Source organism: Cervus canadensis, chromosome 7 (genome assembly GCF_019320065.1).
Source record: "Cervus canadensis isolate Bull #8, Minnesota chromosome 7, ASM1932006v1, whole genome shotgun sequence".
In the NCBI taxonomy this organism is placed as follows: domain Eukaryota; kingdom Metazoa; phylum Chordata; class Mammalia; order Artiodactyla; family Cervidae; genus Cervus; species Cervus canadensis.
This window is the reverse complement of record NC_057392.1, coordinates 21,558,398-21,575,740: the sequence shown is the minus strand read 5'-3', so window position 1 is coordinate 21,575,740 and position 17,343 is coordinate 21,558,398. Positions and strand designations below refer to the sequence as shown.

General features: G+C 43.7%; 1 protein-coding gene across 2 annotated transcripts in view; it reads right to left on the bottom strand.

The window, feature by feature from the left end:
• Positions 1 to 17,343, bottom strand: part of TRAPPC10 (trafficking protein particle complex subunit 10) — a 73,896-nt gene that overhangs the window by 37,361 nt on the left and 19,192 nt on the right. The window contains exons 3-6 of one of the 2 annotated variants that reach the window (XM_043474530.1): positions 13,578 to 13,713; positions 4,762 to 4,958; positions 2,309 to 2,504; positions 404 to 515 (exon numbers count right to left, since the gene is read on the bottom strand). In XM_043474530.1, the coding sequence (XP_043330465.1) occupies positions 404 to 515; positions 2,309 to 2,504; positions 4,762 to 4,958; positions 13,578 to 13,713 (641 nt within the window). Of the gene's footprint in view, positions 1 to 403; positions 516 to 2,308; positions 2,505 to 4,387; positions 4,495 to 4,761; positions 4,959 to 13,577; positions 13,714 to 17,343 lie in introns of those variants that run through there. The other variant, XM_043474531.1, reaches the window with a different exon arrangement.

Below are 17,343 nucleotides of genomic sequence, written 5' to 3'. Positions count from 1 at the left end.
AACACCATTTACAATGGTGTCATGTAAGACTCACTGTAGTGAACACTCAAATATTACACAGACAACCTCTTAACCGAAGAAAAAGATCCCCACACTATGTTAACAAGGAGGCACAGAATCAGGAGCATCCCTAGACAGCTCAAGCTGTAGAAATGACACTTTATATCTGAAAACAACTCCTTCAACACTTTCATTCCTCAAGATTCTTCCACAAGTGTGACTAACACCTAACTCTCAATTCATTCCCTATAGCAACCATGGGAATATATCCTGCATAATCTGTTTTTTAAAAAACACAGAAGATGATTCAATCATTAGGTGAATAACAGCAGCTTCCATACTAGTTAAAAGTGGGGAAAGCTATGGTGAGAAAAGAACTTATTTCTAAAACGTCACTACTCACCCCCAGCACCAAAGTTGACAACATACTGAGAAAACAAGGCGTCCAGTTCATCGTACTGCACCAGGGCATCTTCAAACTGCTGCAGCATCTCAAAGACAAAGGCAAGCTCCTCCTAGTCACCCGAAAAAAGTTTATAAAAGAAAACAAAAAATCATAAATCAATGTTTTGAAACAAGAAGCCACGAAAGATCACAACAGAGAAAAGCAAGTAGCATTGTGAATAAGTTTATGCTAAGAAAAAGAAAATCAAGTTAATGACCAGGCACAGACAGAAGCAGGAAAAGGCCAGCATGACTCCTGGAGTCTCTGTGACCTGCCAGGCCTGACGGCTCAGCCTCTCGTCCTTGGTACTTCCTTGCCTCCCCACACACATGCTCTTTAATTAGAATTCTGCTCTGTGGAACAGCGGAATCGTCTCCTTCATTTACTTATTAAACCAACGACTTATTTATATCTATGGAGACACAAGGATACTAATTCTGTCCCACAGGGTGAATCTCTGGCCTGTCATTACTCATTTTGCTGCACACACTGCTCCTGCTTTGGGTGTCAGGAGGCCCCTGGAGGTGGTGTGTGTGCTCCTTTGACAGACCTCCACCTTTTTCTTGAGCACCTCCTTCCTTTCTGCTTCTACAAAATGTTGCTATTTTCCCTACATTAGCCCTGGAACCAATCACGTCCACAAGGAGCCCTGGCAACTTTTATAGGAGAATGCAGTTTAGAAACCAAGATCTTAGCACTAAGTCTGCTCACTGCTACTGAGGTGTCCTTTTTTTCCAGACCCCATCAGAGGAGACAGCAAAGCAATATTTACATGCACACGTATTAACCCTCACCTACACATACATCAGTATTTCTGAATCTATCTATCCAGCCCTCCAGTTATCCAACCACGAGTTCACTGATTCTAAACCAATACCACTGTGTTCATTTGGACTCTTCTCTTTTCTTGTCAGTACTCTTAGGAAATAAGTTTAATAAGATTGAAGGGTAAAGAGACAGGGTAATCTGAAAGTTCTGTCATAGTCGGTCATACAGGGAATTATGAACATGCTCAAATTCCCTGATGTCCCAAATCATCCAAATATCACCACGATAGAAGCATCAAAATAAGAGACAAGCTTTAAAATTTCTAATTAAAGTCTTTTATTTATTCAAGGTGCATTATTTCTTCAGTAATTAATATATAAGTGATATTTAAATATGAATATTATAAAATATGAAAATCATGCTTTTTCAGGCAAAACATGGTGAACAAAGAACAAGGACCCTAAGAGCATCACTCTTATCCCTCTGCAGTGCAAGAAGGGTCTCCTCCCCCAAGCTCCTCTGTTTCACATCACTTTGTTCACTTAACACACTCTTCCTCTTAAAAAACAAGAGAACTGATTATAGACCACAATCTTTGGAAACCTAAACACTTTTGTAAGCCAGAGTAAAGAAACCAGATTAAGACAATCTTTTTCATTGGAACCCAAAGTTATAAAACTATGGAGGAAACATACTTGGGACTCAAGCAATTTAACCACAGTGCCAGGCAGGCAGTAGACATCTTATCATCAGGGTCATCACCAGTGCTGGGCTCCACGGCCTAAGCCAGGTCCATGGTAGACATCCAGGAGGCCCAAGACACTAACAAAACCAGAACTGCTCTGAGGATAAGGTCACTTCATAAAAGGCTAGATGCCAAGCTCTGAAGCAGTGAGGCAGCTGACACAGAAATTACTCAGGAGACTCTCCAATCCTCCTTAATAAGCCAAGAGAATGAAGCTGGCCACTACACTGTCCTTTGGTCTTATAAGCTATGTCCATATGAATGACCCTAAGAGAGCTGCCTTATTTACAAGAATGAAGAGGGAGGGAAAGAGAAGGAAACAGTCTCACTCTATGTAATCACTCAGGTACCTGCACCATGAAATATTCACAGAAGCTCCAGCCTGGCTCAGTCCTCTTCTCCCTCAAGGTTCTCATGTCATCCTCAAACTTGCCTAAGTTTTTTGTAAAAGACATAAGAAGTAATGTCCTGAGTTTGGTCAGGAAGGCATTCCAGGATTCCTGAGTTCGGGAGGAGTCCTTCAAGGGATCGGAGAGCACGACACACCTGTGAAGACATGAACAGACTATGCAAAAAATGCTCCAGGCACAGAACCACTGCCCAACAGCGACCAGTGCTTGGGATGCAAACTGGCTTCCTCCCTCCTCTTCCTTTCTTCCTTCTGTAACTGGTGAAAAACATCAGGCAGGTGATGAGACATCAGATGAAGAAATAGTTTCATCGTGAGCTGGTCTAAGGCCATGTGAGCAGTCAGTGCTGTTACAAGAGGGGTGCTGTGGGATGGATGGGGGGGAGTATGATGAATCATAAGACTCAGACCCTGTCTACAGGGTGCACTGGAAAATAAGGTGACTGCACTTCAGTTCCCAAACCCCAGGTGCCCTGCCCACTCAAAAGCCTCTTTGGGTTCCCTGTGACTGACATACTAAAACACAGATGTTTAACATGGTACCTGCGGATCGTGACAACATGGACTAGCCCGGTTGTCCAGCTCTGATTCCAATTCTCTCTAGTTCAAGCCCACTCAGCTTCTTAGGCACTCCTGCTTTTCTACCCAACACCTTCCTACTCACCCCACACAACCCTGCTCAGCTGACACATCCTCACTGACCCTCTCCCCAGCCCCTGCCCCAGTTGCTTCAAGCTCAGCCCCACCGACTCCATGACCAATGTAGTCAGTGCACCCTGGAAACACTTTTCACTGTTAGTCTGTCTCTCCCACCAGACTGTGAGCTCAAGAGTAGCATTAATAAACAATAAATAAAGGCTTAGAAGGATGGGCTTAACTTATGGGACTTCTCTGGTGGCTCTTACAGTAAAGAATCCGCCTGCAATGCTAGAGACTCAGGTTCGACCCCTGGGTCAGGAAGATCCCCTGGAGAAGGAAATGGCAGCCCGCTCCAGTATTCTTGCCTGGAGAATCCCAGGGACAGAGGAGACTGGTGGGCTACAGACCACAGGGTTGCAAAGACTCAGAGAGGACCCAGTGACTGAACAACAACAAAGGTATGATACAATTTCACTACAAAAAAACTTTGTATCCATGGTGTACAAATCTCACAGGCAGAAAGTTACAAGTGTTTCCAGTGGATCTGGAAAAGATAACCTGGTCATCCAACAGGCTGGAAAAGGTAACTTACTTTATCCTTGAAAACAATATAATCTAGAGAGATGAGTAAATTTGAACTCAGAAACAACTTCTAAATATTGATGCTATGAATTTGAACATTCCTCCTCTAGAAATATTTGAGGAGAAATGGCAAATGAACAGATTTTAAGTTTCATTTCCTTTGGGTCCCATCATACCCCCTGGAGGAAGGACTGAGGATTATCCACCACAGGACAAATGGTGAAACAGCCATAGTCTAGACAGCCCACCAGATGAGTAATCAGTACCAAGAGGGAAATTTTAAAACTGGTAACTGGCCTTAATTCAGTCACCCTACTCCCCTCACTCTACCCCATTAGATACTGTTTCTTCCCCTGAAAGATAAAGGGGTCCAGGCAGCTCACTCCTAAGCCCCCTGCCCCATGGGAGTAACATGTATTTGTTCCCTGTATGAGCTGCTAGGGTCTACTGGCTCAGCAGTTTCTCATTAAGGCATTCTTAAGGATTGCAATCATCCACGTTTATTTCTGAGCAGATGCAGAGTTCTCTACTACAGGGGTGGATGAAAAAAGAAACCTACACAAACAGCAACCACGGAAACAATATTTTCCCTCAGTGAGCTGGTGCTTATCAACCAGACAATACATCCTTTACACTCTCCATCTCTCGTTAAGACCTTCAATGTTTACTATTTCCAGATCTTCTCCTCATTAATAAAAACAACAGACAAACAAAGCTTCGGAAATCCCCATCAAGTGTTGTTAACTCAGAAAAGGAGAACCCAGAGCAGCTGATGAAGTCTGGGCTGGTGCGGGCCGACCTGAGCAGAGCGGCGTCCACAGAGCAGGCGTGGAGTGCCACAGGCGTGGAGCGCCACAGGCGTGGCAAGGAGCTCCGGGCAGGGTCCTCCCTGTCACCGGGACACTGCTGCAAAGACAACGCGTGACCCTGAGTCAGCAATATTCACCAATAGCCTGGAAATGCAAAAAAACTTTTACCCAATTTTTCTTTTAGGGAATCGATTAAGGAGACAATTAAGGAGGGGCCTGGTCTCCTCTGCTGCATCCACCACATGCTCAAGCGTCAGGCACAGGGCAGGCACTCACAGAGCAAATACTTATGATCACCTGGAAGCCAGTAAACTATCTCACCTAAATGTCAGCCCAATGAGGTTAACAGCAAACACACACGTACCTGTCACTCTGTTTATTACAGAAATCATTTCTTATTTTGTCCACAATGGAAGTTCGGGGAAGTATGTTGGTTTTGTTTTTTTTCTTGGCATCATTTTCAACCACCACAATTAACCAGTCCACGGAACTATATGCTTTCAGAACATTCTGCCACTTGGTGAGGTCATCCTTTACAGTAGCTTTATAAACTTCAGTATCCTGAAAATAAATGAGTCACCGTGAATGCAGATTTATCAACACTCTGTAGTTTATAGAGCAAAGGAGCCTGATAACAGAGACAGCAGCATGCTTTCCTGCTCTGGGGCGGGGATGCTCCATGGAAAGTCCGTGGCCGGTCCCAGCTGCGGGCGCTCAGGGCAGGCTCCCACCACGTCCTGCTGCGCGTCGTCCCTGAGACCAGGGACACCAAGGAGGTCCTCCAACGCTCTGAGGGAGAGTTGGAAAGGCAGAGGGCCAAGCACGCTGCCCACTGAGACACACTCTGCTAAGGAGGCTGGGATTTTAAAACCCAGGTCTGCAGGGCTAGGGCCCTGGGCCCAAACACAGCAGGGTCCCCTCCGGTCATGGCCCCGCCATGACAGGAAAGGGGAGCGGCCGGTCCCGCTGCAGGCCCACTGCCATCTGTGGGCGGGGGCCTCCCCGTGGTTTCCTCCACAGCCCCATGGCACTCCAGGAGCCCCCAGAACCACTCCAACCTCAAGGCCACTCGCAGGCCATGTCAGAGACAAGGCAGCTTTAGAGGTGACCCAGACAAAGAGGACAACCCAGGGCTTTTGGAAGTTCTTCTCATTCACATGGCCTCAACAGGGGAGCCAACATGGGCCTGGAAATCAAAGCTGCTCCTGACTTGAGGTCCGAACACCAGCCTGCTGGAGACAGTAGTCCTTCTGCCCCGGACATCAACAAGCCCAGCCTCTCTCTCCTCCAGAGAGAAGCAGGGAGACACAAATTCTCCTTGCTTTGTAACTCTGTTTACAACTGACCTTATGCTCCATGAATCCACTCAGCAGATGAAGAGCAAAAATCGAAACCAAGATGCGTAACTCATTTCAATATCAGGTATTTAAAAATCTTTGGAAACTATAATTAATGTCTACTGTCTAAATATATTCTTTCCCTCTTTGAAGAGAAGGATTCCTTATTATCCTGCCCATATTTTCTCCAGATTTCTTTAGTCTCTCTTGAATAATACTCGTGTGACTGATCTATGAATGAGTTAAATCTCAAACTCTGTATCAAGTCCCTCCCTTTCATTTAATCAGTAAGTGAAGAGATCCAAAAGGCAGTACTTAAAAATGTTAAAAACTGCTATGCCCTCAGTTTAACTCTGAAACAACTACAATCTGAAAAAGAACTTTTGGTTAAAAGGAAAACCATCCCGCAAAATTCTGATTTCTGTGAATTAATATCCAACAGTAACACACTCACATACTGCTTATTTTCCACACAATGGCAGTGCTTAGGACCAGAAGTTTTACAGGGCTGTGTCCTGTCAGAACCCAGATACCTGACGCCTGAAAAGTGAAACCGGAAGGACAGGGGGCGGCAGCCCTGGACCCAGCAGTTTCAAAATCAAAGCACAGACGCAGATCCCAGGGCCCACTGGACAGGGAGAGGTGAGGCAGCATGACAAGCTCCAAGAAGGTCTTCCCAGGCACCCTTCTCCACAACCCACAGCAAGGTGGGGGCAGTCACACCCCAAGGGGACACCAGCCCCTCTCCTGGGGACACTGTGGGTGGCAGCCTGCAGGGACTCTCAGAAGAGGCCTCGCTGAGCAGCAGGCAGGACAGAGTCCCCCAGAGTCCTAGAGGAATCAGGACAGAGCCCAGCCCACGGCTCACAATGGTGAGCAAACTACGAACATTCCAAGAGAGGCTCAGTGACTTTGCAGAAGAGGAACCCAAGCTGAACCCGTGGGGCTAAGGGTCTCTCAGGAAACCACAGTGAAGAGAGGAAAACCCCATCATGGGGGAGGGAAAGGTGACAAGGGGCCCCGGCAGGGAGCAGAACCAGAGCCAAGCCCAATGAGGAGGGCATCCAATGCAGACGTTGGAGGACGGCGAGCTGGCTCGAGGGTCCAAGGCCAGCTGTGTGGGGTCATGGACCACGTACCGTGGGGAGGGGTGACCAGGACAGAGCACAAGCCCCAGACCTGGGGCAGGGCACCCACACAGGGGGGCAGGGAGGACGGCAGTGATAGGAGGAGGCTCCCAGACAGCAATAGTTCAAAGAAGCAAACACGTGGAGGACAGTGAGTGCCTGGCTTCTCCGAGCTGGAGAAAGTCACACACACAGAAAGGGAAGGAATGAGAACTGACCCTGTGCACTGGAACTGGGTTGTGTGTGTGCCCATGTTCGCATGCATGGGCACAGAGAGTTACATGTGGAGGTAAACACCTATGTGAACACACGTGTGGGGGGCACATATGCATATACACACATATATCCTCCAATCTAGTGCTGGGCTTAGTCACTCAGTCCTGTCCTACCCTTTGTGACCTCGTGGACTGCAGCCCACCAGGTTCCAATCTAGACAGCATATTAAAAATCAGAGACATCACTTTGTCAACAAAGGTCCGTATGGTGAAAGCTATGGTTTTTCCAGTAGCCATGTATGGATGTGGGTGTTGGATCATAAAGAAAGCTGAGTGCCAAAGAACTGATGCTTTCGAATTACGGTGCTGGAGAAGAATCTCGAGAATCCTTTGCACTACAAGGAGATCAAATCAGTCAATCCTAATGGAAATCAACCTTGAATATTCATTGTAAGGACTGATGCTGAAGCTAAAGCCCCAATACTTTGGCCACCTGATGTGAAGAACCAACTCATTGGAAAAGACCCTGATGCTGGGAAAGACTGAAGGCAGGAGGAGAAAGGGTTGACAGGGGATGAGATGGTTGGATGGCATCACTGACTCAATGGACATGAGTTTGAGCAAACTCCAGGAGATAGTGAAGGACAGGGAAGCCTGGTGTGGCTACAGTTCATGGGGTCGCAAAGAGTCGTACACAACTTGGCAACTGAACAACAACAACAAAAAGGATCAAATTTAAAAGTAACTTAAATAAAGCACAAGAAAATTTCTGGGATTATATAAAATAACAGCACCGAACAAGATAAAATTCACAATGTCTAGCATCCAATAAAAAACTGCCAGGCAGGTAAAGAAATAAGAATATAAGATCTATAAAAAGCAGAAAAATCACTCAAAAGAAATAGACTCAGTAAATACAGATAGCAGAATTAATAGACAAGGCCATTAAAATAGCTATTGCTGCCATATTTCATATGTTCATGAAGGCAGAGAAAGACTGACGCTAAGCAAAGACAGGAAAGATATTTTAAAAGAAGGAAAAGACCCCTGAGGAACTCAAAGAGATGAAAACCACAATGTCTAAACTGAAAAATACACTGGGTAGGACTAAGAGCAGATGAGACACTGTAGAAGAAACAATCAGTTAACGTGAAGGCACAGAATAGAAATTATCCAAATGAAACACACAGAGAAAAAGACTGATGAAATGTCTACAATTCAAGGACTTGGGAGATGTCAAGTGACCTCACACAGAGGTTACTGGAGTCCCCGAAGGAGAGAAGGGGAACAGAAAAAATATTTGAAGAAATAATGACCAAAAATGTTCCCAATTTGATCAAAATCATAAATCGCGTAAGTAAAAAAGCAAAAACAAAAACCCAAAATCCAAGCACAAGAAATGAAGCTCCGCCATGGCATATCATAATCAAACTGCTTAAAATCACTGATAAAGAAAAAGAATCATCAATGTATGGCAAAAACCACTACAATATTGTAAAGTAATTAGCCTCCAATGAATAAAACTAAATGGAAAAAAAAAAAAAGAATCTTAAAACAACAAAGGAGGACTTCTCTGGTGGTCCAGTGGTTAAGAATCCACCTGCCAATGCAGGCAACACTAGTTCCATCCCTGATAAGAGAAGATCCCACATGCCATGGGACAACTGGGCCTATGAACCACAACTACTAAGGCTGCGCTCTAGAGCCCATGAGCCACAACTACTGAACCTAAGAGCCTCAGAGCCTGTGTTCCATGAGAGAAGCCACCACAATAAGAAACCCATGTGCCACAACTAGAGAGCAGCTCTCACTTGCCACAACTAGAGAAAGCCCAAAGGCAGCAACCAAGACCCAGTGCGGGCATTAATTAATTAATCAATTTGGGGGAAAAAAAAAACACCAAAGGAAAGACATTTTATGTACAAAATAACAGTAAAAAATCAAAAGATTTTTCATGGGTAACAATGAAAACCAAAAGACAGTGAAGCAACATCTTCTAGGTGCTGAAAGTGGGGGAGGGTGCGGCAGGGAGAACCTTCAAACAAGAACTCTCTATCAGGGAAATATTTTCCAAAAATAAAGGCAAAATAAATAGCTCCTCAAATATTTAACAGCTGAGAAGAACTCATCACCAATGGACCTGCACTATACAGAAGTTGAAAGAAGTCCTTCAGGCAGAAAGAAATTAACACCAACTGAAAACCTGGATCCACACAAGGAAGGGGCTGCCCCAGGCAAATACGAAAGACACACCTTCCCAGGTTTATTTTCTTTAAAACATGCTTGATGGTTTACAGCAAAAATAACAACAATGTACTGTGCGGTCTAGCACACACTTAAGACTGAATGTACGCCACAGTAACACGAGGCAGGGGAATGAAAGGCAGTGCTGTGATATTCGTATACTGTCTCAAGCAGCACAACAGACTTGAAGGAAGGAGGTGTAACTTACAGTGTGGACTATAAACCCTAAAGCAACCACTAAAATAACACAACGGAATTTTACTTGTAAATCTAAAATCCTAAACGTTGTCAACTTGCTCCAGAAAATTTTCTTAATAAAAGAAAAAGTGAAAGTGAAGTCACTCAGTCATGTCTGACTCTTTGGGACCCTACAGACTTGTAGCCCACCAGGCTCCTCTGACCATGGGATTTTCCAGGCAAGAATACTGGAGAGGGTTGCCATTTCCTTCTCCAGGGGATCTTCCCAACCCAGGGATTGAACTCAAGTCTCCCACATTGTAGGCAGACTCTACCATCTGAGCCACCAGGGAATCCCATGGTGGGATTCTCCACCCACGGAAATTTTCTTCATAGATGATAACCAAAACTAAAACAGAGAAAAAAAAAAAAAAAACTCCACAGGATTCCTACTAGGAAATGTAAGTTTAAGGAGGAAAAAAAATCATCTATAATGTCCACCTGATGCAAAGAGCCAAATCATTGGAAAAGACCCTGATGCTGGGAAAGACTGAAGGCAAGAAGAAAAGGGGACGAGAGAGGATGAGATGGTTGGATGGCATCACCGACTCAATGGACATGAGTTTGAGCAAACTCTGGGTGAGAGTGAAGGACAGAAAAAGCCTGGTGTGCTATATAGTCCATGGGGTCGCAGGGAGTCGGACATGACTGACTGAGCAACAACATGATGTCCACAAACACTAAATACATCTTGCAGTAAAAATGTAAGGCTTTCATGAAAAACATTACAACACATTACAAAAGAACACAAAAAAGCCATAAAGAATGGTTCCCAGAGGAGAAGATGCATCATCATTAAAATTCTTCTCAGATGAATCTATTAACAATTCCAAGGCAAACCCAATCAAAACACCTCCAGTCTTCTGGTTTTTTTCTTTTCAAACAGTTATCTGTGACTTTGTAACAAACCACTACAGAACAGAGTGGCCCAGAAGACTGACTATTCCCAAGTCTACAGCTCGTTTGCTCCACCTGGTGTCAGCCGTGGCCCTGGGATATATTTAAATTCACATCTTTAAAGACCTATATCACTAAAAATTTAAGAATGAAGATAAATGTACTTCCAACTCAAAACAACTAGGAAAAGAACAAAGTAAACTATAAGAAAACAAGAAGGAGGAGACAGTAAAAAAATGAAAGCAGAAATTAATGAGATAGAAAATGTACTAACAGTATATCAGACAAATGAAAATCCTGGTTCTGGAGGAGGGGGGAAAAATCAAACTAGCTAATTTCATCAAGAAAGAAAAAAAAAAACACCAATATACAAAATAAGAAATAACAATTGAGAAATAACTATTGACACACAGCACATTTTAAGTCGAAAAAAGACTGCTTCATACATCTCAATGGAAAGAGATTTTAAAATTTAACTGAAACGTAAAATTTGTAAGAAAAACACAGTTTATCAAAGTAGACAAATGGTTAAAACAGACCAACTTTCATGGAAGGGATACAGAACAGGATCAAGAAACTATCCCATGAGAATGCCAGGCCCAGATGATTTCTCAGAACTCCATCAAGTTATTTTTATGAATCAAGCATAACATTGATAGCTAAACCTTATAAACACAATACACAAAAAAGTTAAAGACCAACCACTTGTGAATGCAGATGCAAAAAATCCTAAATAAAATGAACAGACACCAATGTCACATTAAGAAAATAATACTCTGACCAAGCGGGATATACCAGGAATACAAGTATGGTTCAAAAAATATCCATTACCAGTAACGTAATTCAACATATTAGTAGATCTAAGTGAGAAAAATCATATGATTATCTCCACCAGGTATGACAAAGCCTTTAACAGAGTTCTACAGTGTATTCCTAATTTAAAAAACTCTCAAGAAAACAGGAACGGATGGAAGTTCCTTCACACACTGATTCAAATTCACCTGATTCCCACAGCCAGCACCCTACTTACTGGGAGGTACCAATCACAGGCATTACCAATCAGGAAAAAGGAAAGGATACCCACGGTCTCTACCACTAACAGACAATGTCCTAGACCAGGAAAGTAATCTGAGACATAAGAACTGAAAAGGAAGCAGCAAGACTCTCTGCAGGTGGCATCACAGGATGACTGGAAAACCCTAGACTTTGGGGCCTGGAGACACCGGTTTTGAGAATCAATGACAAAACAAACTCAAACAATAAAAAAAAAATTCAGCAAGGTTAACATGGAAAAAAAAACCCAACAGTCTCCATATATACAAAAAATTACCAACTGGAAGATACAATGTGAGAAAAAAATCCCACTGACAATAACAACAAAAAAGGTAAAATACTTAGAAAAGGAATTTAATACTAAGGTTCACATGAAAAAATAAACATGCCAGAGCAACTAGGCAAACACTGAAAAGAATGACCCTGAGAGTGACCAGCCCAACCAGGTCTGAACGTGGGCTAACAGGCCAGGGAAAGCACGCACTGCACACAAACTCTGAACTCGTCTCAGCCAGCCTTGTTTCAGGCTGTCGCATGGGTATAGCAACTCTGAAACTATTCTATGCATACTGTAGCACTGAGCAGGTTAAGTGAATGTGCCCCTGTTGTCAGGGCCAAGGTGGATAAACACACAGAACAGGTTAAGGCAAGACAGCACCCTGGGGTAAGGCTAAAATCAGAGGCATCAGTATCAAGTCATGATTTCTAAGACATGTGCTTTCAGAGCCCTGTGGAGTCAACTGGCACAGCAGCAGGGCCACTCCCACCATGCCAGGGGGACCAAGGCTCTGAGAAAAAACGGCCGATTCCAACACAGGGGTAGCAAAGGGACAAGAACCAGAATATTCTGTTGTGTCAAAAGTTAGAAAGAGCTCAGAAGGCCGCAGGAGCCAGTTTGAAGTGACTCTCACTGGCCAAACCTGAGACAACTTGAATATCAAAATAAGGATAATGAACTATAAAGCACTAAAAGAGAAACACACACAGGTTTCTGATAACTTGGGAAAAGGTGTGTGCAGGCTGTGGTGATGTCTGGGTCAGGAAGATTCAGCCTGGTGCTAAATCCAATCTGGATGTTGGAGGATTCCCGTCACTGTGCCATAGGAGTGCCTCCCTGCACACAAACTGCACCCATCACATGGCTTGTGCTGACCTCTGTGTTCCCCAGGAGCTCAGAGCACTGCTACGTGCCAGGCAGAGGTTGCCTATGTGCCTGGTCCAATAAAACCCCAGGCGTCGCATCTCTAACAAGCCCCCCTGGTGGACAACACCTCACATAAGCTAGCCTAAGGGAAAGGCTACAAAATCAGCAAAGTCAAAAGTACATGGGGTGAAGGGAGCCCAGGGTGAAGGAAGCCCAGGTGTGAGCGTCCAGCCCTTTCTCATTAGAACTACAAAAACTACTCCGCATCCTCAGATCCAGGTTAAAATGTCACAATCTGTAACGATTCATGTATTCTGTACACTGCTAAATGCCTATTTTATTAGAGTTGAAACAGAACAAATGACCCACAGAATTTTCTATTCATTCATGAAAGAAGGATTCAGGTTCATGAGAACAGAACTGCCAAGTATAAGTAAAGGCCAGGGTGCCCACAGTAGGAGTGTCCGCTCTCTCAACGGGCATCACAGAGCACCTCCTGCAACAGACTCAGGTGGTGAGTTAGGAGGAAGTTCCCTGCCTACAGGGAGCCTGCCAACCAGTACCAGAGACAGACAAGGACTCTCAAGGAGAATAACAGCCATGTGGTGAGTACAGGGTGTTAGGAAAACAAAGCTGAAAGGAAATATTAGAAATAGCTAGTGCCCACCAGGACACAGTGAGATGGCTCCTAAGAACCGGAAACATAGGAAGTAATTTGGAGACTGTATTTGGTGATTACGATGAGTATACTGCACTGGGCCAGAGCAGAAATGAGCCATGGCAAAGTCATACACTTGGGTGAAGAATGGAGAAAAGAGAATACAAGAAAATTAAAACAGTAAATTTCAAAAAGTATAGCTGTCTCAGCAAAACCCAGACCTGTGACTTCTCGACCCATTATAACCTCCCCCTGAATGAATACTTACACAGCACTCCGTCCAGTAAATGTGCAGGAATGGGAAGGTCAGCAGAGCTTTGTTCCCTTCTTTGGGCAGCAGCTCCTCTTTGAACTGAACAAAGTTAGACTCCAGGTGAATCATCTTTGGAGCCCGGCCATAGGACCTATCAACAATTGTGAACAAGCCACTGAGAAACATGAGAAAGTTCAGCAGAAGGAAAAGGAAAAAAAGACAACAATCAAATCATATCTATGCATTCAGAAGTGCATAGGTGATATTAACCCTAAATTTTAATTATTATATGTTCCATTTGAAAAGATGCTATAAATTATTTTAAACAGTTAATGTGTCAAAGCTCTTCATAACTCCATTTGCAACAATACAAACTTCTGAGAAAAATAAATGTCAGTGTACAGTCACCATAAAAGAAGCAGAGAGTTTCCCAAATGTCAAAAGTGCAGATTGAAACTACCAAAGCTTTAAACTGCTCTAATATTTTTGCAACAGACTGCGTTATCCAAAAAAGAGAACTGTCTGGTGAAAAAGAACAGGTTTCTGTTTGCACAGCATAAACAGCGGTAACCACCATCCTCCAATTTTTTTTTAAAGGACATCTCAAGGAAATTTTTTAAAATAACTTTTTAAATTTATTTTTGACTGCGCTGGTTCTTTGCTGCTCTTTGTGGGCTTTCTCCAGTTGCGGCAAGTGGGGCTACTCTTCGTTGCAGTGCTTGGGCTTTTCTTGTTGCAGAGCACGGGCTCCAGGCATGCAGGCTTCCGCAGTTGCAATGCGTGGGATCAGTAGTTGCTGGGCTCTAGGGCACAGGCTCAGTAGCTATGGCTCACGGGCTTAGTTGCTCCGTGGCACGTAGGATCTTCCTGGAACAGGGATCAAACCTACATTGGAAGGCAGATTCTTACCCACTGCATCACCAGGGAAGTCCCATCCTCCAATTTTCCTCAATCCAAGAACAAAGATCCCACAAGCTACACGCATCTAATCAATGGCTATCACAGAGTATGGACACTGTTTTATTATACTTCTAAAAATAAATCAGGCTACATACATCTCTTTTCCATACCTCTATCTTCCACCTCTAGTGAGTTGTGTCTCTTTTAAATATCTACAGATGGATTTTAAGGAATCTCCATGATGAATAAACTGAAAACAACTATACTGAATGTTATTATGCTTTAACTTATGGATTTTCTATTTCACGCTAGCTTTTTTCTGTCCTTGGTGAGATTAACCAAGTTTTCTTTTTCCATCCTTTTTCTCTATTAGCTTGAAAGTTTAATCTTCTATTTCTTTTCTGTTGTTATTTACATTTTAATTTTTAATATGCATAAACTTAAATTTCCTTTTCAAAAAGTACAGTGTCTATCTCGCCTTGAACAGGACAAAGATACTACACTGTTTTCTTTCTGCTTTCTTCCACATTCTGAAATTTTAGATTTTTAATTTTTAAAAGCACTGACACCATAATATAGTGAAATATTTGCTATGATTTGCTTTCAGGCAGCTGCTCCCTTCACCCTGTGAATTCAGGGTTCATGTTCCTGACACATGTGTTTTGCTTGAGACACATTCCTTAATTACTTCAGAGACAGTAGGACAGTTTCTGCTCATACACCTCTGAAGTGTTCCTAGTGACGGCATGTTTCCAGCTATTTCCACGCTGCGGCGGCAGCGAGTATAAGAGGGGAGCAGGGCTCTGGACAGCACCATGTGGTGGTGTGCGGACACCCGGGCCCAGCCGGTACCCTGTCTCTCCAAGGCCAGGGGGCGGCTGAGACAGTCTCCCCACTGTGTGAGTAACACACAACTCTTGAGTCAAGGTGGGGCTTCTTAGAACTCAACTCTCAGTCTCCTTAGAACTCAAGTCAAGGTGGGGCTTCCCTTGTGGCTCAGCTGGTAAAGAATCGGCCTGCAATGCGGGAGACCTGGGTTTGACCCCTGGGTTGGGAAAATCCCCTGGAGAAGGGAAAGGCTCCTCACTCCAGTATTCTGGCCTGGAGAATTCCATGGACTGTATGGGGTAGCAAAGAGTTGGACACGACTAACTGAGAGTCAAGGTACAGCCCTCAAGTCAAAGTACTCCTCTTAAATGCTCTATCTTAAGCTGCATTTTAAATGCCGTAAGAGACTGCAGACTCGGTTTTTCTTTTCTCCCTATTTCCTGATGTTGCTTTTTGTTTGCTTAGTTTTGTTTTCATTCTGCTTGACATCCAGCAGCCCCTGAAATCTCCGAACTCACTTCTGGGAAAACCTGGACACCAGTGCTTCAAGCAGGGCCCGTTCCTCTACCCACTCCACAGTCACTTCTGAAATACCTACTACACGGACATGGAAACCTATGGACTCAGCCTTCATGGCTCAGCTTTCCCCTCAGACCTCCATCTCTGGCTCTCAGCTCAACTCCGGAGTTCCCAAGTGCAATCTCCCAACGCATCACTCTGTTCTTCAGCTACACAGAAGTTCACTGCATGAAGTCAAGTTTCTGCTTCAATTTTGTTTCCCAAGATCTAATCAGTTACATTTTTGCCAAAGTGAAATATACACACTTTAACATGTCAAACAATACCAAAGAGCCACACATACACACCCCTCTGCACCCGTCTTGCCCTTGCCTCCCAAGGTCCTGGCCCCGTCACCGGTCAGGGACCGCCTGCTTCTCAGGGTGTCCCCTCTGCAGACACACTCTCCCTCCCACTCCTCTGCCCGTCCTTCTGCTCCCAGGAAGATACCCACGTCTGCGCTGCTGCCACCTGCGCCTTCTCTGTCCTTAAACACTGAGGCCTTTCTAGTACTCTCCTCTCATTTAGCTTTCAAGGAGGTGAAGAAAAGAATATGCATATTAAATCTATGCAGGGTCTCTATTCCATTTTTTTCTCATAACCCCATTTCTCATTTCTTTTATCTTTCTGAATGTTTGAATAATGTATACTTGTTTGAAATCCTTTCCAATCACTCCATTTCTTCAGATATTATTAAATTCTTACATTTGCTGAATTGTTTTCTCTCATTCACAACACTGGGCCTCCTCAATAGTTGAATAATTTTTCTGTAAGAGAATTCTCCCAGTTCTGTACATTCTTTATATTACATTTTGGTAAATAAATACATTCCTTGTAACACTAAGCAGGCACAAAGATTAGACTAGATTCAACAGAGAGCCTGGTAAAGTCATCCAGAATGTTAATTCTTCACGTTAGGAGGGTAAAAACTGGTGGTCAGAAAGGAATAATGTAGCAAGAATCAGAATTACATGAGCATGAATAACAACAGGAAATTTTTCATTCATCTTGGTTAAAATCAGATTGCCAGTATTAACAGGTATTAACAATTAATAAATAGTATTAACAATCCAAACATTTTCTATAAATAATATCTAATCTTACCAGAAGTTAGTTTTTCAGTAAAATAATTCAGAGTCAATTATTTCCTCAGAACAAGTCGTTAGAGGAACAATTACTAACAACAGGGCCAATGGGAAGACTGATCTGATTGCACTCCTAATTTGAAAGACCATCCTTCTGTCCACTTTCTCATCCTTAAGAGAAGGGCCCAGGCACTCAGGGTGACAAAGTCCTGGTTAAGACGCAGAGGCACCAGCTCTACTGAGGAATATGGGTGCACATCTCCTTAACAAAATGCCACCAGGAGTCAGAAGTCACCTCTATACAAGGGGCCTGCGACTCCGAAGACGTGCCCCATTTCTATCATCCTAGGTCTTGTTCAGAAAACAACACGTTCCTTAAAAAAAGGCCCACAGATTATGGGCCCTTCTTC